This window comes from Ranitomeya variabilis, chromosome 2 (assembly GCF_051348905.1).
Source record: "Ranitomeya variabilis isolate aRanVar5 chromosome 2, aRanVar5.hap1, whole genome shotgun sequence".
NCBI lineage: Eukaryota > Metazoa > Chordata > Amphibia > Anura > Dendrobatidae > Ranitomeya > Ranitomeya variabilis.
In genome coordinates this window covers 1,005,336,707-1,005,363,939 of record NC_135233.1, presented here as the reverse complement: position 1 = coordinate 1,005,363,939, position 27,233 = coordinate 1,005,336,707, and the positions used below count along the sequence as shown (strand labels likewise).

Here is a 27,233-nt window from a genome sequence, read left to right as displayed (position 1 = left end):
GAAATCCACACATGGATACTGTAATGAGATATCGTGGAATAGTGGCCGCTGTAAGGATTATTGCATTTGTAATAGTCAAATAATTCTCAGCATTTTATTACCGGTGGCACAGATGACAAGGCACAATACAAGTCTATGGGTCCATGTATAATACATACAGCGCATGGATGGTATCTGTGTTTTATCAGTGTGATATACAAGTTTAACAATGCAAAGTATAGGAGAAGCTTTGTCATTTCTTTTTATTTTGCCATACCGGAAAAACAGTGATGGCACACTGATGGCACACTGACACATTGATGATACACTGATGGCACACTGGACACATTGATGACACACTGGTGACACATTGATGACACACTGATGGCACACCGATGGCACACTGGGGGCTCACTGCTGACTACAACTATTGCCTACTCTTGCTGATCGCTGGGAGAGCAGGCAACAATGGTGAGAGCTGTTTTCATGACCCAGCGCCTGGGAACAGTGCAAACTGTACAGTTTTTTCCAGGCACCGATACGTGTCACACTGATGACACATGGATGTGATTCGTGTGTCATCAGTGTGCACATGTGCGGCACACTTTTCGTCCATGGTGCTGGTTAAAAATTGACATAGCTGCGGATTTTTCACATCAACACATGGTCCGTGTGAACATCCTGACATGTGTGCACCACCATTGAATACAATGGGGGTATGTGTGTTTTTATTCTCGGTTCTTAAAAAACGGACAGCATATGGATATGAAATACAGACCTGTGAAAAGGTCTTACCTTGTATTGAATTTATTGTCTGTATATGTCACCACTTAACTGTAAAGTGCTGTTTATGATATTCATATGCTATTAAATGAAACCTGCCAGGTCCTCAAATGCTATAAACCTGTAGATACGGGGTTAATCTGGAGGTTAATAATGTTCTAAAGCTTCTGTATTGGAATCACAGCTACTGGGAGAAAATGAACTTTATTGCTCCTGCAGCTGCCGCCTCTCAGTCACAGTCACTGATCAGTATACGGTGAGCTGCGGCTGTAAAGCTTTCAGTGCAATGGCCACACAGCTATGGAAAACTAGTAACCTGTGTGCCTGAGCTTACAGCCATCTTACAGGTCATTCAGCCGTAGTCTTCTGCAGTACAGAGACCTGGAGGGTCTATTGCTGAATGGAGCTTATATACGGGGGTGATCACTGGGGCGGCAATGTTTATATATGAGGTCAGTGAGCCAAGCCCAGGCTATGACACACAGTGGGGGAATTTCAGTTCTTCAACTAAGAGAAATCTTTCATTTTCACTTACATTTCAGCTTCCCTTTCTGCACTGATAGATCTTGGTAAGTACTGTATACAGCCATATGCTTCTTATAATTCAATCAATAGATGCTAATAATCTGTGCACAAAAAGGATATCCCAAATTCTACCATACGAAATCCACACATGGATACTGTAATGAGATATCGTGGAATAGTGGCTGCTGAAAAGATTATTGCATTTGTAATAGTCAAATAATTCTCAGCATTTTTTATTACTGGCAGCACGGATGACAAGGCACAATACAAGTCTATGGGTCTGTGTAAAATACATCTTTTAATTTCTTTTGCCGTACCAGAAAAACACTGATGGCACATACAGGGGCTTCTCACAAAATTATAATATAAAAAAGTTAATTTATTTCAGTTCTTCAATACAAAAAGGGAAACTCATATATTATATAGAGGCATTACAAACATAGTGATCTATTTCGAGTGTTTATTTCTGTTAATGTTGATGATTATGGCTTACAGCCAATGAAAACCCAAAAGTCATCATTGGCTCAGTAAATAGAATACTTTATAACACCAGCTTGAAAAAATGATTTTACAATCCGAAATGTTGGCCTACTGAAATGTATGTTCAGTAAATGCACTCAATACTTGGTCGAGGCTTCTATTGCATCAATTACTGCATCAATGCGGCGTGGCATGGAGGTGATCAGCCTGTGGCACTACATAGTAACATAGTTATTAAGGTTCAAGGAAGACTTTAAGTCCATCTAGTTCAACCCATATCCTAACCTAACATGCCGTAATATGTTGATCCAGAGGACGGCAAAAAAACCCTTATGGCAAACACTAAGCTCCACATAGGGGAAAAAAATTCCTTCCCGACTCTACATACGGCAATCAGACTAGTTCCCTGGATCAACGCCCTATCAAGGAATCTAGTGTATATAACCTGTAACATTATACTTTACAAGAAAGGCATCCAGTCCCTTCTTAAATTTTAGCAATGAAACACTCATTACAACCTTCATGCGGCAGAGAGTTCCATAGTCTCACTGCTCTCACAGTAAAGAATCCACTGCTGAGGTGTTGTGGAAGCCCAGGTTGCTTTGATAGCAGCCTTCAGCTCATCTGCATTGTTGGGTCTGGGGTCTCTCATCTTCCTCTTGATGATATTCCATAGATTCTCTATGGGATTTAGGTCAGGCGAGTTTGCTGGCCAATCAAGCACAGTGATACTGTTGTTTGTAAACCAGGTATTGGTACTTTTGGCAGTGTGGACAGGTGCCAAGTCCTGCTGGAGAATGAAATGTCCATCTCCCAAAAGCTTGTTGGCAGAGGGAAGCATGAAGTGCTCTAAAATTTCCTGTATCTCTGTACTGACTTTGGTCATGATAAAACACAGTGGACCTACACCAGCAGATAACATTGCTCCCCAAACCATCACTGATCGTGGAAACTTCACACTAGACCTCAAGGAGCTTGGATTGTGGCCTCTCCACTCTTCCTCCAGACTCTGGGACCTTGATTTCCAAATGAAATGCAAAATTTACTTTCGTCTGAAAATGACTCCTTGAACCACTGAGCAACAGTCCAGTTCTTTTTCTCCTTGGCCCAGGTAAGACGCTTCTTGTGTTGTCTATTGGTCATTAGTGGCTTGACACAAGGAATGTGACACTTGTAGTCCATGAATGTGGAGCCTACTGAAACAGACTAAGGGACATTTTTAAATGCTTTGGAAGCCTTTGATGGTGTTTTTTGTTAATTATTTATTCTAATTTACTGAGATAATGACTTGGGGTTTTCGTTGGCTGTAAGCCATAATCATCAACAGAAATAAACACTTGAAATAGATCACTCTGTTTGTAATGATATATTTATAATATATGAGTTTCACTTTTTGAAGAGCTGAAATAAATTAACTTTTTGATGATATTATAACTTTGTGAACTTCCTGTACATGCAAACCACCAAACCTTAACTACATTTGTCTTCTCTTCCCTAATTAAAATCTAAAATTATTTGGAATGACATGAATGCATGAATAATATTGCCATACTGTACAGAATTATACCACTATACTGAGCACATAAACCGTACAGCATAACTGTATAGATGAATACCAGAGCTGAATACACTGCATTGTATCAGAAGCATCCCTTTAACATGTATTGGGCATGCACTTTAAGCATGTGCCTGAATGTGATGCCAACATAGCCTATTAGAGATGACTGGATCTTTTCACATTTAAAGTTGTCGCTTTCTACAAATTTTCCCCCAATTTTTGATTTGCGGTGAATAAATTTGCATGAATCTCAATACTGGAAAGCTTGTAATTGCTCTGAAAATACATGTTAGGGAAATGAAAGAGCGAGAACCCAGCTGACCATAAGAGCTTATACTTTACCGTTGAGAGAGAGAAAGAGTGGAGCCCGCTGATCATAAGAGGTATCCAATAACTGTGGAGATGGAAAATTATTCTGCCATACAAACTGTGCTCTACTGGGAACCGCTGACCTGAAAATGATGTTAGCCCATGATCTGACTCTCCACCAGGCTGAGAAATGGTGTCAGGCAAGTATTTTTTTTAAACCGTGAATCGAATCTGAAAATGTTTGAATTTGTGTGAAATCATGAATTTCAGGAGATTCAACTTATTCCTCCTCATATCAATCCACTTATCTCTACTTACTATGTCACTAAGTGAAGAAAACATCAATCTGTTTTCATTCACAGTCATTTATCTACTAGTCCCACCCCACCATCCTGTACTCCACATTCCCAGAATTGTGTTAGTGTTATTCTTAGAGGTTTTTATACTATTGAGATATTGAGTTTCATAGTATTGAGTTTTGAGTTCTGTGTTGAGTTTTATAGTATTGAGTTTGTATATGTATTCATCCTTTTGCTATGAAGGCTCTAAAAATTTTCAATGCAAGCAATTACCTTCATTAGTCACATGCCTAGTGAAAAGAAGTCCACCTGTGTGCAATCTAAGTGTCACATGGTATGTCAATGTATACACTTTACCTTTATTGAAAGGCCACAGAGGCTCCAACACCATTAAGCAAGAGGCACCCCTAACCAAACGCCACCATGAAGACCAAGGAGATCTCCAAACAAGTCAGGGACAAAGTTGTTGAGAAGTACAAATCAGGGTTGGGTTAAAAAATATATACATATGCCAATCTCTGATGATTCCCCGGATCACCATCAAATCCATTATCATCAAATGGAAAGAACACGAAACCACAATAAACCTGCCAGGAGACGGTGCCCACCAAAACTCTCAGCCCGGGCAAGGAGGGCATTAATCAGAGAGGCAGCACCGAGAACAAAGGTAACCCTGTTTCCAAAAAGACAATGATCCAAAGAATACTGCTAAAGCAACACTCAAGTGGTTTAAGTTGAAATGTGTAAATGTTTTGGAGTGGACTAGTCAGTGCCCAGACCTTAATCCAATTGATAATCTCTGGCCAGACTTGAAGGTTGCTGTTGACCAGAGGAAACCATCTAACTTGAAGGAGCTGGAGCAGTTTTGCATTGAGGAAGGGGCAAATATCCAAGTAGCAATATGGGGAAAGCTAATTGAGACATCTCCAAATGGCAGTTGTCGTTACTTCAAAAGGAGGTCCACACTTATTCGTTCCTCACACAACCGCCTACAAGATTTCTCCCGAATATCACCCATCCTCTGGAATTCCATGCCTCAACACGTCCGACTATCCACCATCCTTGGATCCTTCAGACGGAACCTGAAAACCCATCTCTTCAAGAAAGCCTACAGCCTGCAATAACCATTCTGCCGCCTCGCCATCGCCAGAGCAGCCGCCTCACCACCGACAGAGCTGCTGCACCTCTGACCTTCGGTCTCTTCCCCACTATCCCACAGAATGTAAGTCCGCAAGGACAGGGACCTCTCCCCTCTGTACCAGTCTGTCACTGTAAACTTGTTTACTGTAAACGATATTTATAACCCTGTATGTAACCCCTTTCTCATGTACAGCACCATGGAATTAATGGTGCTATATAAATAAATAATAATAATAATAATAATAATAATAAGGAGGTTCTTAAAAGCACTGACTAGGAGTGAATAGTTATGCACAATGAAGTTTTCAGTTATTTTGTCATATTTGTTGTTTGCCAAATTTTCAAAAAAAGTGAAATTTCAGGTTGTGAGGTATCAAAACATGAAAAGATGGCCTCCCCCACCGATAAACCTCTGAATAACACAGATCGCGCACTTTTTTTGCCGTTGCGCAGTGCATTCGGCTGTTGCGCATGCGCAAAACATTACGTCAACGCCGGGAAGATAAGCAAGAGGTGGGGGAGAAACAGCCATTTCACCACGCCCTTTTGACCAGACCAGCGTGATTGACAGGTGAAAACGGCGACTTTTGTAAGGTATTTCGGCAGCATATGTGGGGAATCAGGGGACAAAAAATACACTATTGTAAAGCATAGCTCAGGCCCTATTTAACGGTATTTTTATCTCATACTGAAAAAACGCGGTGACAGGTTCCCTTTAAAGAGTGACTTTTTGGCACATCTCTCGACAACGTTGATATTAGTTGTGTGTGTTGCTCAGGCACAAAACAATTACAACACGTACCATATGTTCTACTTTTCTCTTCCAGTGTAATTGTGAAAACAGATTTAAGTTTTGTCTTCTTTGAAAAAAAAGTCCTAAAATGGTGAGTAAAATAAGCTCTCTTCTGGGTTACACCTAGCGCACTATATTTATCTGTATCAATTATTTTCATTTTCATTCATGTTATAGGCAGATGGGCATAAAAAACACCTGGAGATGGTAAGGACTAATTTTGTTTCCAAAGTTCTAAAATTCACTAAAACACCACCTTTCTAAGTTTCTGCAGAATAAAGACCTCATGCACATGGCATGTTTTATCCGTACAGTGGGATATAGGATCTCTACAACTATCCCTAGTACATAGCTTTAGGCATTTTCTTGGGTTCAAACACATTATGCTAAAATTGGTTGACCCCATTGATATAGGATCAGCCGACAGTATTATTTATAATGGGGCATCTGTACTGTCCCTCTTAAGATTATGTTGAGAAATAAAAAGATACAGCCATTGGGAGGTTCTACTGTTTATCCTTTTGTTTGACACAGTGATAAAACTAAACTGACAGAAAATCTTCCATAGAGAACACTTTCTTCTCCCACTATGAATATCCTCCCCATAGCGCATTCCTGGTCAGAGTAAGATTCTACTTAGTCCTCCAGGACCGGTTTGACACTTTGTCTGTAGCCCACTTCTTGCTAGCTGCCTACGGAGGTCACGCCTCTGTCAGCTCTATTCATGCTACAGCAGGTACTCTCTGAACGTGAAGAATCTTTCTTAGTAAGTTAGTCACAAGGGTCAATATGTGTGGTTGTGACTTCCTATCCAGTTTCTGCGTCTTCGGTCGTTGGATGTCAATCGTCTTCTAAAGCACGGTCCTGACATTGGTATTGTCGACCACTGTGAATAAATATCTCCCCAAGGGTCTCCGACCCCCTTTCCTTCCCAACATCCGAATAATGACATGAGTCTCAAGTTGGATATAATTGGCCACAGCGGCCTTTATTATAAACAAACAAAACATATAACCGTAACATGATCTGGGAAGGGGTCCTTGAAGCTAAAAGTCTGGTGTTAACCATAGTATAAACAAGTGGACAAGAGACCAACCATAGATTACTCTCAGCTGTTACCCCACAGGCTCGAGAGCACCGAAATACCCCGAAGGGTTACCCTTGTCCACTTCCAATTTAGGAATCTGGCCCGTTACCAAGATTCCCCTAAATCACCAGACCTGCAACCAAAACTTATGCCAACTGGAGAGTCCGTATCCCGACGGACCCCCCAGGCCAATTTAGCACCAACTCCAAGGACCCCTCCCCCGCCACCACGAGGATACTTGACCCCTCAAGTACCCGAGACCCCACCAACCTTAACCGCTATGGCTCACTCAATTCCAGACTGCAGCCCAAGGGCCCACAAATCAGTGCCCGCAGCGTTCAGATGAACGCCATCACCCAAAAGAAATTGTTCACCACCATGCTCCAACTTAAAATGCCGCACAGCAAAGCCCCCATTCCGTACGACAAAACCCGTCACGGCCCGATTCACCTTGATGCGGGCTTTATAAATCTTGTCCACCGACCTAGCGTGCTTCCAGGATTTCCGTGGAACAATCTCCGACCACACAATGGACATGTCCCGAAAGGAGACCCATAAACATAAAAAAGTCATGTTTAATGTCCCGGATCAACTCACGACAAGGAGGAACTCCCAAGTCATTTCCACCAACGTGTAAAGCCAAAATGTCAGGAGGCCTGTCCAACCGAACGCCATTGTGTACTTCCTCTAGGACTCTGTTCCAACCTAGGCCCCGAAACCCCAACCACCTGATGACGGCCACATCCCTGGAAAAGCCGAGCTGTCTTCCATCCTGCCAGACATCTGCTCGCTTTGCTCCCCAGAACACGTAAAGAGTGGCCGACAATCCACACCAACAGAGAGGATGAACCTGAAAAACATAAACAACTTAGCCACTCGCCAACAACGAGTAAAACAACCGACAGTCCCCAGCCACTCAGGGCCTCACGTAACTCCGATAACGACAGGACTCCCACCGCCCTATCCTCCGTACAACCGCAGGAGCCAACCCACCTCGCGCCGCCTCCGTAGCGACCCCGATCTGAAAAGAATTTGAGGCGAACCTGGAAGAATCCACACCGAACGCCTCCAAAGACTGCCGAAAAACCGCTACAAACTGATATTTAGACAGAAAAGACCCATCCTCATGACATAACAAAAACCCATCACCACGCTCGTGAGCCCTATCAAAATCCTGCCAACAACGGACAGGACACATAACGGAACCGGGAACATCTCCCAACACTACTCTTTTACCCCGTCCCGTCTGATCCGTTTTAGACTTCCTAATCCAAAATTGCAACGACCCCTCGGAAACAAAAAAGTCCCCTGCCCAAAGGCCCCCTTGATGAACTGTAGTGGGAGACACAAACTCCCCAACCTTCAAGGCCCCATAAAAGGCCAACAAAAAAGCTAGGCAAAATAACGCAACCTCAAAGCTAGAAGCACATATATCACCCAGACGTTGCTCCAACATCTCAAAAGAGACCGGGCGCCTGTGATTGCCATGGCTACCTGATCTCCTCAACCCCTTTGCAGCTTGCTTTACCAAAAAAAACTTAATCAAGTCTTGCAGGCCCCGGAGCCTGAAACCAAAAGCTAAAGCCGCTATTGTCCTATAAACCTTTGCTGCCGACCATCCCTGGTCCGCCTAATGCCTTATCCATAACAACAACGCCCCCACATGGTCCCGACCAGTACCCGCAACACCACAAGATGGCAAACAGCTCTCTCACATACTCCATACCGCCTGATAATACGACCACGTACTCGGCGCCAAGGACGCTTGAATGAAAGGTTCTGCAGCCCGGACACCATGCTCCAAAGCTCCGCTGGGCATTCCAGCCCCATCTCCTCGGCCTCCAGAGCCAGCGACCGAAAACGCTCCCACTGGAAACGAGACAGAGAATCGGCAATGCAGTTATTAACACCGGGCACATGAGTAGCCATAAAATAAGCATTCAAGGATAAACAAGACAAAACCAACTGCCGAAGAACTCTGATCACGGGGGGCGACCCTGTCGTCAAACTGTTAATGGCACACACGACCGCCATATTATCACAATTAAAACGCACCCTTTTGTTTTGAAACTCATCGCCCCAAAGCTGTACCGCCACCAAAATCGGAAAAATCTCCAACAAAGTAATGTTCCGTACCAACCCAAGTAGTAGAGCGTTGGGTGGTTTCGTCAAACTCAATTTGACAGGTGGACACGCCCCTATCAAAGTGTATCAAAGTGTGTAACCCCTCCTCCCCTCCCTGTCAGCCAGCTGTCCTCCTTGTCTGGCTCTCCCTTTTTGATATAGTTTAATTTGTTAATACAGTGAATATTATCCCAGTAATTGTTTTATATTAGTTGTTTATATGCTATATTAAGAGTAGTCTTATTTGATAATCCGCTGATAGGGAGAGTGAGGCTGTGTTTCTGTAGTATTAATGGTTAGTGGTATTCTCATTTATATGTGTTTTATAATGGCCACAAAGTATGTGTCCATATTACAACACCCGCAAGTATGAAGCGTGGTGTTTTATACCTATTCTGAATGAGTCTGTGTACAGGATGCAGGGATGCAGTCAGAAAAAATGTGTGAGTCTCCTCTATTCCTTAAATAAACACAAAAGACTGGCTCCTACATAAGTTTGTTTTTTTTTCCCCATCAGCTGTTTCTCTGGTATCCCAGATAACTGAGCAAACACAGAATGGTTTAAAATCTTTTATTGTGTGAAGTAAAGCAAATGGAGATACAAACATGCTAGCAGCTGTTAAAATGTATCTGTACTGATCACTAACTAGACAGCCAGGCTTTCTGTGTTGGAGATACAAACATTCCACACAAGCAGTGTTAAATAGGCATCATACGGATACCGTAGTGAGTATAAAATGTATTAAATTGATTACTGATACGATACGATTCCAACAAATTGATAATTAACTGCTATCAAAGTGACAGCAAAGTATATTAAATAGATAACACACCAAAATCATAGTGTATCAAAGTGTATTATTTTATTTATAGTCCCAATAATATTTATTCTCTTTTATTGACATTTTCATAAACCTATAGTCCCAATAATATTTATTTGACCAGCAGATAATTAATTAAAATCGCATAAAGCGTGTTAAATAGACAGCGCACGGACACCGCAGTGAATCAAAATGTATTAAATTGATTACTGATACGCTTCCAACAAATTGATAATAATATCATAAGTGTATTATTTTATTTATAGTCCCAATAATATTTATTCTCTTTTATTGACATTTTCATAAACCTATAGTCCCAATAATATTTATTTGACCAGCAGATAATTAATTAAAATCGCATATAGTTCAGCGATAATGTCAGGTGTTGGACAGACATTTATCAGTTTTTCATACGTATCACAGAAAGATTTTAGCTTGATCTGCGCGAGTTTGCGGACATATGTATATTCTGTGTTTGTGCATCATTATTTCATACTGTGATTCCCATTTTATGAGCTTTATAACACAGCAGACTGATTTACGGACGTATTATGTGTAATTATTAGTTAATTGGACAGTCATTTATCAGTTTTTCATACGTATCACAGAGATTTTAGTTTGATCTGATTTAAAATCATATAGTTCAGCGATAATGTCAGGTGTTGGACAGTCATTTATCAGTTTTTCATACGTATCACAGAAAGATTTAGCTTGATCTGTGCGAGTTTGTTGGCATATTAGAAAAAGTACATTTGTATTAATTTTATTAGATTGTGGAAGAGTTTTATTGACATTTTCATAAACCTATAGCCCCAATAATATTTATTTGACCAGCAGATAATTAATTAAAATCGCATATAGTTCAGCGATAATGTCAGGTGTTGGACAGACATTTATCAGTTTTTCATACGTATCACAGAAAGATTTTAGCTTGATCTGCGCGAGTTTGCGGACATATGTATATTCTGTGTTTGTGCATCATTATTTCATACTGTGATTCCCATTTTATGAGCTTTATAACACAGCAGACTGATTTACGGATGTATTATGTATAGTGTTGAGCGATACCGTCCGATACTTGAAAGTATCGGTATCGGAAAGTATCGGCCGATACCGGCAAAATATCGGATCCAATCCGATACCGATACCCGATACCAATACAAGTCAATGGGACTCATGTATCGGACGGTATTCCTGATGGTTCCCAGGGTCTGAAGGAGAGGAAACTCTCCTTCAGGCCCTGGGAACCATATAAATGTGTAAAAGAAAGAATTAAAATAAAAAATATCGCTATACTCACCTCTCCGACGCAGCCGGGACTTCAGCGAGGGAACCGGCAGCGTTGTTTGTTTAAAATTCGCGCTATTACTTGGTTACGTGAATTCCCGGCTTGTGATTGGTCAGGTCGGCCATGTTGCCGGGACGCGGACCAATCACAGCAAGCCGTGACGAAATTACGTCACGGCTTGCTGTGATTGGTCCGCGTCCCGGCAATATGGCCGCCCTGACCAATCACAAGCCGTGACGTCACGGGAGGCTGGACACGCGCTCATTTTAAAATGGGCGCGTGTCCAGCCTCCCGTGACGTCACGGCTTGTGATTGGTTGCGCCGCGGCGCAACCAATCACAAGCCGGGAGGCTGGACGCGCTCATTTTAAAATGGGCGCGTGTCCAGCCTCCCGTGACGTCACGGCTTGTGATTGGTTGCGCCGCGGTCAACCAATCACAAGCCGGGAGGCTGGACGCGCTCATTTTAAAATGGGCGCGTGTCCAGCCTCCCGTGACGTCACGGCTTGTGATTGGTCAGGGCGGCCATATTGCCGGGACGCGGACCAATCACAGCAAGCCGTGACGTAATTTTGTCACGGCTTGCTGTGATTGGTCCGCGTCCCAGCAACGTGGCCGACCTGACCAATCACAAGCCGGGAATTCAAGTAACCAAGTAATAGCGCGAATTTTAAACAAACAACGCTGCCGGTTCCCTCGCTGAAGTCCCGGCTGCGTCGGAGAGGTGAGTATAGCGATATTTTTTATTTTAATTCTCTCTTTTACACATTTTAACATTAATGTTGTTGCGATACCCGATACCCGATACCACAAGAGTATCGGAATCCCGGTATCGGAATTCCGATACAGCAAGTATCGGCCGATACCCGATACTTGCAGCATCGGAATGCTCAACACTAATTATGTATAATTATTAGTTAATTGGGCAGGCATTAATCAGTTTTTCACACGTATCACAGAAAGATTTAGCTTGATCTGTGCGAGTTTGTTGGCATATTAGAAAAAGTACATTTGTATTAATTTTATTAGATTGTGGGAGAATTTTATTGACATTTTCATAAACCTATAGCCCCAATAATATTTATTTGACCAGCAGATAATTAATTAAAATCGCATAAAGTGTGTTAAATAGACATCATACGGATACCGTAGTGAGTATAAAATGTATTAAATTGATTACTGATACGATTCCAACAAATTGATAATAAATTGTTATCAAAGTGACAGCAAAGTATATTAAATAGATAACACACCAAAATCATAGTGTATCAAAGTGTATTATTTTATTTATAGTTCCAATAATATTTATTCTCATTTATTGACATTTTCATAAACCTATAGTCCCAATAGTATTTATCTGACCAGCAGATAATGAATTAAAATCGCATAAAGCGTGTTAAATAGACAGCGCACGGATACCGCAGTGAATCAAAATGTATTAAATTGATTACTGATATGCTTCCAACAAATTGGTAATGATATCAAAAGTGTATTATTTTATTTATAGTCCCAATAATATTTATTCTCTTTTATTGACATTTTCATAAACCTATAGTCCCAATAATATTTATTTGACCAGTAGATAATTAATTAAAATCGCATATAGTTCAGCGATAATGTCAGGTGTTGGACAGACATTTATCAGTTTTTCATACGTATCACAGAAAGATTTTAGCTTGATCTGTGCGAGTTTGCGGACATATGTATATTCTGTGTTTATGCAGCATTATTTCATACTGTGATTCTCATTTTATGAGCTTTATAACACAGCAGACTGATTTACGGACGTATTATGTGTAATTATTAGTTAATTGGACAGTCATTTATCAGTTTTTCATACGTATCACAGAGATTTTAGTTTGATCTGATTTAAAATCATATAGTTCAGCGATAATGTCAGGTGTTGGACAGTCATTTATCAGTTTTTCATACGTATCACAGAAAGATTTAGCTTGATCTGTGCGAGTTTGTTGGCATATTAGAAAAAGTACATTTGTATTAATTTTATTAGATTGTGGAAGAGTTTTATTGACATTTTCATAAACCTATAGCCCCAATAATATTTATTTGACCAGCAGATAATTAATTAAAATCGCATATAGTTCAGCGATAATGTCAGGTGTTGGACAGACATTTATCAGTTTTTCATACGTATCACAGAAAGATTTTAGCTTGATCTGCGCGAGTTTGCGGACATATGTATATTCTGTGTTTGTGCATCATTATTTCATACTGTGATTCCCATTTTATGAGCTTTATAACACAGCAGACTGATTTACGGATGTATTATGTATAGTGTTGAGCGATACCGTCCGATACTTGAAAGTATCGGTATCGGAAAGTATCGGCCGATACCGGCAAAATATCGGATCCAATCCGATACCGATACCCGATACCAATACAAGTCAATGGGACTCATGTATCGGACGGTATTCCTGATGGTTCCCAGGGTCTGAAGGAGAGGAAACTCTCCTTCAGGCCCTGGGAACCATATAAATGTGTAAAAGAAAGAATTAAAATAAAAAATATCGCTATACTCACCTCTCCGACGCAGCCGGGACTTCAGCGAGGGAACCGGCAGCGTTGTTTGTTTAAAATTCGCGCTATTACTTGGTTACGTGAATTCCCGGCTTGTGATTGGTCAGGTCGGCCATGTTGCCGGGACGCGGACCAATCACAGCAAGCCGTGACGAAATTACGTCACGGCTTGCTGTGATTGGTCCGCGTCCCGGCAATATGGCCGCCCTGACCAATCACAAGCCGTGACGTCACGGGAGGCTGGACACGCGCTCATTTTAAAATGGGCGCGTGTCCAGCCTCCCGTGACGTCACGGCTTGTGATTGGTTGCGCCGCGGCGCAACCAATCACAAGCCGGGAGGCTGGACGCGCTCATTTTAAAATGGGCGCGTGTCCAGCCTCCCGTGACGTCACGGCTTGTGATTGGTTGCGCCGCGGTCAACCAATCACAAGCCGGGAGGCTGGACGCGCTCATTTTAAAATGGGCGCGTGTCCAGCCTCCCGTGACGTCACGGCTTGTGATTGGTCAGGGCGGCCATATTGCCGGGACGCGGACCAATCACAGCAAGCCGTGACGTAATTTTGTCACGGCTTGCTGTGATTGGTCCGCGTCCCAGCAACGTGGCCGACCTGACCAATCACAAGCCGGGAATTCAAGTAACCAAGTAATAGCGCGAATTTTAAACAAACAACGCTGCCGGTTCCCTCGCTGAAGTCCCGGCTGCGTCGGAGAGGTGAGTATAGCGATATTTTTTATTTTAATTCTCTCTTTTACACATTTTAACATTAATGTTGTTGCGATACCCGATACCCGATACCACAAGAGTATCGGAATCCCGGTATCGGAATTCCGATACAGCAAGTATCGGCCGATACCCGATACTTGCAGCATCGGAATGCTCAACACTAATTATGTATAATTATTAGTTAATTGGGCAGGCATTAATCAGTTTTTCACACGTATCACAGAAAGATTTAGCTTGATCTGTGCGAGTTTGTTGGCATATTAGAAAAAGTACATTTGTATTAATTTTATTAGATTGTGGGAGAATTTTATTGACATTTTCATAAACCTATAGCCCCAATAATATTTATTTGACCAGCAGATAATTAATTAAAATCGCATAAAGTGTGTTAAATAGACATCATACGGATACCGTAGTGAGTATAAAATGTATTAAATTGATTACTGATACGATTCCAACAAATTGATAATAAATTGTTATCAAAGTGACAGCAAAGTATATTAAATAGATAACACACCAAAATCATAGTGTATCAAAGTGTATTATTTTATTTATAGTTCCAATAATATTTATTCTCATTTATTGACATTTTCATAAACCTATAGTCCCAATAGTATTTATCTGACCAGCAGATAATGAATTAAAATCGCATAAAGCGTGTTAAATAGACAGCGCACGGATACCGCAGTGAATCAAAATGTATTAAATTGATTACTGATATGCTTCCAACAAATTGGTAATGATATCAAAAGTGTATTATTTTATTTATAGTCCCAATAATATTTATTCTCTTTTATTGACATTTTCATAAACCTATAGTCCCAATAATATTTATTTGACCAGTAGATAATTAATTAAAATCGCATATAGTTCAGCGATAATGTCAGGTGTTGGACAGACATTTATCAGTTTTTCATACGTATCACAGAAAGATTTTAGCTTGATCTGTGCGAGTTTGCGGACATATGTATATTCTGTGTTTATGCAGCATTATTTCATACTGTGATTCTCATTTTATGAGCTTTATAACACAGCAGACTGATTTACGGACGTATTATGTATAATTATTAGTTAATTGGACAGTCATTTATCAGTTTTTCATACGTATCACAGAAAGATTTTAGTTTGATCTGATTTAAAATCATATAGTTCAGCGATAATGTCAGGTGTTGGACAGTCATTTATCAGTTTTTCACACGTATCACAGAAAGATTTAGCTTGATCTGTGCGAGTTTGTTGGCATATTAGAAAAAGTACATTTGTATTAATTTTATTAGATTGTGGGAGAATTTTATTGACATTTTCATAAACCTATAGCCCCAATAATATTTATTTGACCAGCAGATAATTAATTAAAATCGCATATAGTTCAGTGATAATTGTTACAGTATTTTATTTTCCTGATGCTACTTTTGTTCGTGTATTATCGGCGTCTTCTTCAGTTGTGATTCTTACCTTTTCTATATAAATATGGGTAAATGAATTGTCCAGTGCCAGCATAATTTTTCAGCGTGTCCAGGGGTTGTGTTTAACTATCCTTTTAGAGTGTCTAGTAGTTTATATTCTTTGTCTGATATATTTCTACACAAAGCATCAAAACTATTTTGTAATTTATAATGTATCACAGTAGTTTCATATGAAGTTACATCTTAGGCTCTGTTCAGACTATTGCAATATCTGTAGCTTAAAATAGAGCCAAATAGCTACTTTCAAATCCGGACATACACCATTGATTTTAATGGGGTCTAAGGGGCTTCTATCAAGCTTTTCCACATAATAGTTATGGAAAGAATAATGCTACAGAATTGACCGCTCCAGTTATAAAACAAAAATGATGAAAATTATCCTTGATGATAATGTGAAAAAGGCTTATGCAGCGGGTTTATGGATCTCTACAATAAACACCATGTGTAGAAATTTGGTTCTAGAACTTGTTGGATTAGTGAATATAATAACGCTTGGCATATTTTATAACATACAGCTAATGATTCTTGCTTTTAACTTGTATGTAATCAGTTAATGTTACTAATACCCTCTAACATGGGGTCACGGTTCTGCATTTTCTGAAGAGTTGAGCTTCATCTCCATCTTTCTTTAATTCTACATTATTTTATCACATATTAATTTCACAGCTGTCTGTGCTGGCTATTTACACACAGCCTTCTTGAATTCAATGTTTGTAGATTTTTCTGTCATGGAAAAAAAAAAAAAAACGTGTACAAAGTTAAGACATAATTAAAATAAAGAATAATGACCTAGCTGGTTGTTTGGATGATTTTGTAAAATCATTTATTGTTTCTACTACTTGGCAATTGTTACACTCTGTTATTTTTATTTATTTATTTATTTATTTTTTCCTTGGATTTTGTTAGTCATTACAATTATTTTTGCTCCCAAGATAGGGTTTTAGAGTCACCAAGTAACATAAACGTGCAGACTCCTGAATATTACAATTACAAAACATTCAAAGTTTGTTTCTCCACTTTTTGCAGATAATAAATCTTAATTTCTTTATAATTTGACTTTTAGTTATAGTTTGTTTCAGCCCTTTGTCGTTCTATGTATACCGTAAATTTTGCTTCCTTTCAGTGAATAATATAAGACAAATTATTTAGACTCCTGAATATTACAATTACAAAACATTCAAAGTTTGTTTCTCCACTTTTTGCAGATAATAAATCTTAATTTCTTTATAATTTGACTTTTAGTTATAGTTTGTTTCAGCTCTTTGTCGTTCTATGTATACCGTAAATTTTGCTTCCTTTCAGTGAATAATATAAGACAAATTATTTTTATACAAAGACATCTAACTTATGTATACTTTTAAAGCTTTGTTACATTTCTATCCAGTCTACACCATGCTGTGTAACATAAATACATGTGGTCTTGTAGTATGGTATTTGGTTTCTCTGAACTGCCGCAAACAAAACATATAAGGTAGTATGGCACAAGATGTGAGCGTACCCCCAGCTCACTGAGCATTACCGCGGCACTCATGGCCACTTCTCTTTGCAGCTTCTGAATGTACACTATTCTCACCCATGGAGAGTTTTCCTTTAAAAATATGAATATTATTGAATATAATGTTTTACATATGTTACAGTATTTTATTTTCCATGCAAAAATCCATCTTTGTGCTGTATGTTGTGTGTGTATGTTTGTTGTGTGTGTTGTATGTGTTGTGTATGTTGTGTGTGTATGTTTGTTGTGTGTGTTGTATGTGTTGTGTGTGTTGTGTGTATGTTTGTTTTGTGTGTTGCATGTGTTGTGCGTGTGTTCTGTATGCTGTGTGTGTATGTTTGTTGTTTGTGTTGCATGTGTTGTGCGTGTGTTCTGTATGTTGTGTGTGCATGTTTGTTGTGTGTGATTCTTGTGTTGTGCGTGTGTTCTGTATGTTGTGTGTGTTTGTTGTGCATGTTTGTTGTGTGTGTTGTATGTGTTGTGTGTGTTCTTTATGTTATGTGTGTTTGTTGTGCATGTGTTCTGTGTGTTGTGTGTGACTGCCTCCATCTCCGTTCTGCAATTCTCCTCTCTCTTTACAGAACCATAAACTTATAATGGCAAAATGTTGATGCCTCCATCAGCACAAAGATGGATTTTTGCATGCAAAATAAAATACTGTAACATATGTAAAACATTATATTCAATAATATTCATATTTTTAAAGGAAAACTCTCCATGGGTGAGAATAGTGTACATTCAGAAGCTGCAAAGAGAAGTGGCCATGAGTGCCGCGGTAATGCTCAGTGAGCTGGGGGTACGCTCACATCTTGTGCCGTACTACCTTATATGTTTTGTTTGCGGCAGTTCAGAGAAACCAAATACCATACTACAAGACCACATGTATTTATGTTACACAGCATGGTGTAGACTGGATAGAAATGTAACAAAGCTTTAAAAGTATACATAAGTTAGATGTCTTTGTATAAAAATAATTTGTCTTATATTATTCACTGAAAGGAAGCAAAATTTACGGTATACATAGAACGACAAAGAGCTGAAACAAACTATAACTAAAAGTCAAATTATAAAGAAATTAAGATTTATTATCTGCAAAAAGTGGAGAAACAAACTTTGAATGTTTTGTAATTGTAATATTCAGGAGTCTGCACGTTTATGTTACTTGGTGACTCTAAAACCCTATCTTGGGAGCAAAAATAATTGTAATGACTAACAAAATCCAAGGAAAAAATAAATAAATAAATAAATAAATAAAAATAACAGAGTGTAACAATTGCCAAGTAGTAGAAACAATAAATGATTTTACAAAATCATCCAAACAACCAGCTAGGTCATTATTCTTTATTTTAATTATGTCTTAACTTTGTACACGTTTTTTTTTTTTTTTTTCCATGACAGAAAAATCTACAAACATTGAATTCAAGAAGGCTGTGTGTAAATAGCCAGCACAGACAGCTGTGAAATTAATATGTGATAAAATAATGTAGAATTAAAGAAAGATGGAGATGAAGCTCAACTCTTCAGAAAATGCAGAACCGTGACCCCATGTTAGAGGGTATTAGTAACATTAACTAGTTACATACAAGTTAAAAGCAAGAATCATTAGCTGTATGTTATAAAATATGCCAAGCGTTATTATATTCACTAATCCAACAAGTTCTAGAACCAAATTTCTACACATGGTGTTTATTGTAGAGATCCATAAACCCGCTGCATAAGCCTTTTTCACATTATCATCAAGGATAATTTTCATCATTTTTGTTTTATAACTGGAGCGGTCAATTCTGTAGCATTATTCTTTCCATAACTATTATGTGGAAAAGCTTGATAGAAGCCCCTTAGACCCCATTAAAATCAATGGTGTATGTCCGGATTTGAAAGTAGCTATTTGGCTCTATTTTAAGCTACAGATATTGCAATAGTCTGAACAGAGCCTAAGATGTAACTTCATATGAAACTACTGTGATACATTATAAATTACAAAATAGTTTTGAAGCTTTGTGTAGAAATATATCAGACAAAGAATATAAACTACTAGACACTCTAAAAGGATAGTTAAACACAACCCCTGGACACGCTGAAAAATTATGCTGGCACTGGACAATTCATTTACCCATATTTATATAGAAAAGGTAAGAATCACAACTGAAGAAGACGCCGATAATACACGAACAAAAGTAGCATCAGGAAAATAAAATACTGTAACAATTATCACTGAACTATATGCGATTTTAATTAATTATCTGCTGGTCAAATAAATATTATTGGGGCTATAGGTTTATGAAAATGTCAATAAAATTCTCCCACAATCTAATAAAATTAATACAAATGTACTTTTTCTAATATGCCAACAAACTCGCACAGATCAAGCTAAATCTTTCTGTGATACGTGTGAAAAACTGATAAATGTCTGTCCAACACCTGACATTATCGCTGAACTATATGCGATTTTAATTAATTATCTGCTGGTCAAATAAATATTATTGGGACTATAGGTTTATGAAAATGTCAATAAAAGAGAATAAATATTATTGGGACTATAAATAAAATAATACACTTATGATATTATTATCAATTTGTTGGAAGCGTATCAGTAATCAATTTAATACATTTTGATTCACTGCGGTGTCCGTGCTCTGTCTATTTAACACGCTTTATGCGATTTTAATTAATTATCTGCTGGTCAAATAAATATTATTGGGACTATAGGTTTATGAAAATGTCAATAAAAGAGAATAAATATTATTGGGACTATAAATAAAATAATACACTTTGATACACTATGATTTTGGTGTGTTATCTATTTAATATACTTTGCTGTCACTTTGATAGCAGTTAATTATCAATTTGTTGGAATCGTATCAGTAATCAATTTAATACATTTTATACTCACTACGGTATCCGTATGATGCCTATTTAACACTGCTTGTGTGGAATGTTTGTATCTCCAACACAGAAAGCCTGGCTGTCTAGTTAGTGATCAGTACAGATACATTTTAACAGCTGCTAGCATGTTTGTATCTCCATTTGCTTTACTTCACACAATAAAAGATTTTAAACCATTCTGTGTTTGCTCAGTTATCTGGGATACCAGAGAAACAGCTGATGGGAAAAAAAAAAAAACTTATGTAGGAGCCAGTCTTTTGTGTTTATTTAAGGAATAGAGGAGACTCACACATTTTTTCTGACTGCATCCCTGCATCCTGTACACAGACTCATTCAGAATAGGTATAAAACACCACGCTTCATACTTGCGGGTGTTGTAATATGGCCGCATACATAATGCGCCCCATTATAAAACACATATAAATGAGAACACCACTAGCCATTAATACTACAGAAACACAGCCTCACTCTCCCTATCAGCGGATTAATGCATTTTGTGTGTGTGTGAACAGGCTATGCGGAGATATCCCAAGCACATCTGCTTATGTGCTCATGTAGGAGCCAGTCTTGTGTGTTTATTTAAGGAATAGAGGAGACTCACACATTTTTTCTGACTGCATCCCTGCATCCTGTACACAGACTCATTCAGAATAGGTATAAAACACCACGCTTCATACTTGCGGGTGTTGTATTATGGACACATACATAATGTGGCCATTATAAAACACATATAAATGAGAATACCACTAACCATTAATACTACAGAAACACAGCCTCACTCTCCCTATCAGCGGATTATCAAATAAGACTACTCTTAATATAGCATATAAACAACTAATATAAAACAATTACTGGGATAATATTCACTGTATTAACAAATTAAACTATATCAAAAAGGGAGAGCCAGACAAGGAGGACAGCTGGCTGACAGGGAGGGGAGGAGGGGTTACACACTTTGATACACTTTGATAGGGGCGTGTCCACCTGTCAAATTGAGTTTGACGAAACCACCCGACGCTCTACTACTAACCCATTTTCAAACCAAATTTCCGGCCATCTCTCAGCACACCAACGGCCCCCAAAAAAAGGCCCCAAATCCCACACCGCCTGATGCGTCGGTAAACAAATCCAAATCCGCGTTACCCACCACTTCCTCCATCAACAAAGAACGCCCATTGTAACAGGACAAAAAACGGTCCCAAACCTCCAAGTTCGGACGACAAACGAACAAAATGATGCGGGGCGGAAATCCCGGCCGTAGCGCTAGCCAATCTACGTGAAAAAATTCTCCCCATTGGGATAATTTGGCAAGCAAAATTCAATTTCCCCATAAGCAGCGGCAATTTCTTCAAACGTCTAGCACGGGCCACCTCATCCCTCAAGCCCAACACCTTGTCAACCGGCAACCTAAACTCCCACTTCACGGAATCGATAACAATACCCAAAAAAGACAAACTCATGCACGGACCCTCGGTCTTGCTCGGTGCCAGTGGGACACCAAAACGTTCAGCAACCCAAACATTCGTCCTCAACAGAACCTCACAACATTGGGACTGATCACGACCTATGCACAAGAAGGCGTCCAGATAATGAATCACTGAATCCAAACCGGACACATCCCGCACCGCCCACTCCAAAAAAGAACTGAAGGCCTCAAAATAAGCGCACGACAGCGAACAGCCCATTGGCAAACATCGGTCAACATAAAACCCGCCGTCCCAATAACAGCCTAACAACCTCACGCTATCGGGGTGAACCGGCAATAAACGAAAGGCCGACTCAATATCGGTCTTAGCCAACAATGCCCCTTTACCACAACTGCGCACCCACCTGGCTGCCTCATCAAATGACGTATACACCACCGAACAAAGCTCTGGATCAATCCCATCATTCACGGACCTCCCTTTTGGGTATGACAAATGCTGAATGAGCCTAAATTTATTAGGCTCCTTCTTAGGGACCACACCTAACGGCGACTCCACCAGATCGTCCAAGAGAGGTGTAGGAAACGGCCCAGACATCCTACCCAAAGCCACCTCTTTACTTAACTTTTTGGACACGACTGACGCGTGCAACAAAGCCGATCTGAGGTTCTTCAAACTCGGTGGTACCACAAAAGTCGGGGCCGGTATACAAAAACCAACACTAAAACCAGCCCGGAGCAACTCCGCCCTCTCCCTATCGGGAAACCTATTTAGATAGGGGGCATCGCGTCCAACCTCACCGGAGTCACCCCCTTTGGAATTACCCTCTGGCTTCCCTTTTTTCTTAAAACACTTGGAGGCTCCGTGTGAAGCGCCATTGCAATTCAAGCACAAATGCTTGAACTTACAAGTCGCTCCGAACTTACACTGGCCCTCATTGAACTGCCAACACACTCCATGCTTCTGACCACCGGATTGTTCTGACTGACCCCCGGTTTCTGAAGATGAACCTTGCGAAGCGTTGTGGCCGGAAGTTCCGGCCCCGCTTTGAAACTTCGTTGGCGCCATCACCCGCAACCACAGACCAATGTCCTTCTGATCCCACCGGATCGCAGGATGGACCGCCTTCCGCTGCCGGAACTGCTCATCATATCGTAACCAAGCTTGACCACCATAGGCCCTATGAGCCTCACCTATGGAGTCCATATAACAAAAGAAGGCAGAGCAATTCTCGGGAGCCTTCTCGCCAATAACGCTTGCCAAATTCGCAAATGTCTGAAGCCAATTCATAACCGTCTGAGGAATAAGGCGCCATCGCCGGTTTTCCTCGTCCTCTTTCTTACTATCCTCCTTTTTACCCTTATCAAGGTTACATTTTTCCAATGGCAAGAGCGAAAATATCTCCACATACTCGTCTTTCCAAATCTTTTCACGCACCTCCTTCTTCAAGTGCGCCCCTAACGGCCCTTCAAAGCAAATGTACACCTCACCCCGCGCCTTATCATCCAGCCGAATGCCCCCTCTTTCTCTTTTTCCATCTGCACAGATACCGAGACCAGCTCGGTCAACCTGCCCGGTTCAGCAGACCCGCTGCCGGATAACGCCAACCCCAGATCAGACGATCCGACCCAAGCCGACAAAGGGGACGGCCCTGGCCTACCACTGCCCAACCGTAACAACAGCTCCCGTACACCGGACAACAACTCCCTCACCCCCTCACGACTCGCATCAGCCTGCGTACCGACTCCATCACCGCTCTCCACATACCCCTCAACCCGATTCACAGAAGTCAAAGTCAGCGTCGAAAACGCCGGAGACAAACAACACATAGATGGATTCTCACCAGGCTGCAGGGGAGCTGTGATCCCCCCAGCCGCAAACGCTGTCGCCATCCAGCCATCTCTCGATCCCGATGCCGTCCTTGGGGCCTCCCGGACGTGGACTTCGCTCCGCAATACCGCTCCAACCAATCCGCCCCTTACGGAGGGGACCGTGCCAAACGCGCCAGGCGATGAGTCCGCCTGATGTCCAGTAGGCCCAGACCAGGACCCGCCGTCCGAGACACTGCCGTCTGATGCCATCACCCGAGAGGAGGTGCTTGAGGGGAATAGTGCCCCCTGGCTGTGTCCAGCAGCCCCGCCAAATCTGGGGCGCTGCCCGCTGCTGCCGCTGGGATGCTCCCCCGCCATCTCGCGCTGCCACTGGAAGCAGGCCGCCTGGCCTGATCCTCACTGCGGCGGCCCGCCGTGACATCGCTCTGGCTGTTAGGAGCTCTGGCGCGCATAGGCCCCACCCCCCGGCATGCTGGGGGAGAAGGGCCAACCGCCGCCGTAGGCCTCAGCGCAGCTGATGGATTCCTCCCAGACTGCGGCCTGCTGGGGTGCTTCTGAGCAGGCACGCGGCCTGGAGGGTCCCCTGACGGGCTCCTGTGCCGCCGCTGAGACACCGGGGTGACATTGGGGGATAGGCGCTCCGGGGGCCGCACTCGCCTGGATCGCCGCTCACCAGGCCCGACCGCCGGGGGATCCACACTGCCGCTGCCACCACTGAGGATCCCGGACACTTGAGCCTTGAGCCAGCCTGGAGGCTGTGACGCCGCTGCTGCCCGAAGCTGAGCCAGAACCTGTTCTAAGGAGGCCATGAGGTAACCACTGGTGTTCCGTCCTGCTCACAAGTCCTCAGAGCGGGAAGTGAACGGCTCCCCCCCCCCACTCACCCATACCTTCTCTGGCCAGCATTAACCCACCCCCAAGAGCGAAACCCCCCCCTTTTTCTCCATGCTCCAAACCCCCTGTCATGGCAGCTCCAGGTACACCGCCCGGGGAAGGGGGTGGGGCGGCACGCTCCAGCCTGGTCTTTAACTTTAATCTTTTATTCCCAGTCGCTGCACACTTCCTACTTGTGGCCTACTGACTAACAGGAGTTCTTATCTCCTTCAAGATCTATGGATTACTAACTCTAACCAGGAGCTAGTTTCCCGAAAAATGTCCATGTAACTCCTCCTCACCTGGGCTGATACTACTTATGTCCTTCAAGATCTATCAATTACTAACTGTAACCAGGAACAAGTTTCTTGAAAATGCCCATGTAACTCCTCCTCACCTGGGCTGATACTAATTTTTAACCCTTCCTAGATTAACACACTACTGCAGAGTCCTAAGCAAGTAAAATTACATTTAAAACAAATGCATCACACTGAAAGACTAGTTTTACAGTAAGTCTTTAGAAGGGGTGCCGACACTTCTTCCACACCTGTACAACAACAATCAGATTCACTATCATGATTACTTGTAATGTAAGAGCAATCTAAAAAAAAATTTGTGAATCCCCAACCTAAAGGTCCTAATATTTGCTGACGGAGTCTCTATAGCATTTTCAATAAATGTCATACCCCATAGGATAGATGCTAGGATGCAAAAATATCACTCTCATCTTCCCAAGTAGGTCGTAATCTGTTTTCTAAAAATCCTCTTCTAAAATGCAAGAAAATAAGGCTGCTGTGATACCACCATTTCCTCCAGCATTGCTCATAAATGGTCTTAATTTATAAATCTATTACTTTTTAGTCATTGTGACTGAAATAAAATGATACCATATTGAATCTTCCTTTTCTCTTCTTTTTTTTTTAATAGCTGAATAATGATATTAAAAACCTAAGAGGAATATTGACCGATTTGCTGAATACTATTGCTGATTGCTCCACAGAACTGCTAAGAATAGCTGATGACCTGGATAAATTTCACAGAGGAGCCACCATTGCCAGCGTCACAGGAAGTTCAGTTGGACTTGCTGGAGGCATCACCACCATTGTAGGCCTCATTTTGGCCCCATTTACTGCAGGGGCATCTCTGATTGTCAGTGGTGTCGGGGCCGCTGTTGCGGCGGTTGGAGGAATCACAGGGGCATCGGCTTCTATTGCCGATAGTGAAAATATGAAAAATAAATGCAGCCGAGTAGAAGAGATTGTAAAGACAGTGAATTTAGAGATGGATAAGTTTCAAAAGGCTTCAAAAAAGTTGGATTCATTAATTACTGATATATCAGAGCAACAAGTAGTAGACGGTCCTCATGCAGCCAGAGCTGTGGGGAGAGGTGCATATGCTGCATTAGAGGTTGGCAGATTGATTCAGCTGGGCAACGTGTCAGCCACTGTGGCTCGAGGGGCGCAGATAGCAGCACGGGGGGCCCAGGTATTTGGAGTGGTTTCAGGGGTTTTGGCTGGGTTGTTTATATTCGTTGATGGCTTTTTCATTTTCAAGGGATCAAAGGATATACACCAAGGGAGTAAGACAGAGCAGGCTGCAAAAATAAGAAAATGTGCTGAGGAGATTAAAAAGATACAGAAAGAATTCCAAAAGTTAAATGAGGATTTGGTGCCAGAGAATAAAAGCAAATGATGGGGAGATGCCTTCAGAAAGGTTTCATACAGCAGAATACTAATTATATCTGGATATCTACTTCATTAATAAGACTTCAGTGCAGAATCTTGGTGGGATTAGTGCAGCCTCCAAGGAAAAGAAAACATGTTGGACGCAGACTTGAGCATTTGGTACAAAATACCAGTGATGGCATACAAAGGCCGAAGATCTTTATTCCAATTAATAAACCACTGGCTTCATGTGGATCACATCTCTGCATTGCAGATGGCTACTGGAGACACCAACATTGTATTTGTCTCTTACCAAAAAATCCTCTAATAGAAAACAAAGGGGGAAGAAGAAGCCGACAGTGGGATAAGCTCAAAAAATTAAATTCACCCGGTCGCAGAAGAGGCTAATATTCGAAGTGTTGTGCTATGTTTGATAACCCTTGTGAGAAACTGCTTGTTCAAAGTCCATCACCATGGAAGGTTATGTGTCCAATGTTCTCTTTTCTAGGAATTTCTCACGGAAATATTTTTGGCATTTCTGATATCTTCCTACAATATCCATTATCTTTGTTATCATTAATTAAAGCGTAAAGTGAGGCTGACAGCTGATACTTGCCCAAACTATGGGAAGGAAGCATGTATCAGACACTGGCTGCACCATTCCAGACCAATATGGATTTCTCTGAAAGGCTACAGAAATTCCGCATACATTTAAAAACTGGAACCATTCACACAATTGACTAGTTGAAAGAGCCGATCACCAGCAGCTTCTACCTCTCTGTGTGCGCATAGGTAGCATGGCAATGGGGAGGGAAAAAAAACACAGGTCCAGGCTTTTTGGAAATGTTACCCATGTGGCATGGTCCTCAAATGGCTTTTAAATGTATATGTTTTCTCTAAAACACCACATGTCTATGGTTTGGTCAGCATGTGTCAGTTGTCAGCTTCCCTTTATGAACATTATTTTCTTCTAAAAACAATATGAAATCTATCATGCTTTTAACATCCATTTATACTGTAATATATCTCAATGATGATACTTTTTTGATTTCCGCTATGCATGATTTAATGTTTTAAATTAAAGTAAAAATCTCTGATTTTCTCCAATTTATTTACTTATAGAGGGATTTTGCACTTACCACTG

The 27,233-nt window shown here is 41.1% G+C and overlaps 2 protein-coding genes across 2 annotated transcripts in view; both read left to right on the top strand.

Moving 5' to 3' along the window:
• Positions 1–1,304: 1,304 nt before the first annotated feature.
• The window catches only part of LOC143808508 (apolipoprotein L2-like), a 65,433-nt gene continuing 39,504 nt past the window's right edge, over positions 1,305–27,233 (top strand). Inside the window, exon 1 of the mRNA XM_077291253.1 lies at positions 1,305–1,331. The gene's annotated coding sequence lies outside the window, so the exon portion shown is untranslated. The remainder of the gene's footprint in view (positions 1,332–27,233) is intronic.
• Positions 5,940–27,017, top strand: LOC143808509 (uncharacterized). Its single transcript, XM_077291257.1, has 3 exons — positions 5,940–5,957; positions 6,044–6,073; positions 25,353–27,017. Exons 1-3 carry the CDS (start codon positions 5,955–5,957, stop codon positions 26,115–26,117), a joined length of 798 nt encoding a protein of 265 aa, XP_077147372.1. The 5' UTR covers positions 5,940–5,954; the 3' UTR covers positions 26,118–27,017.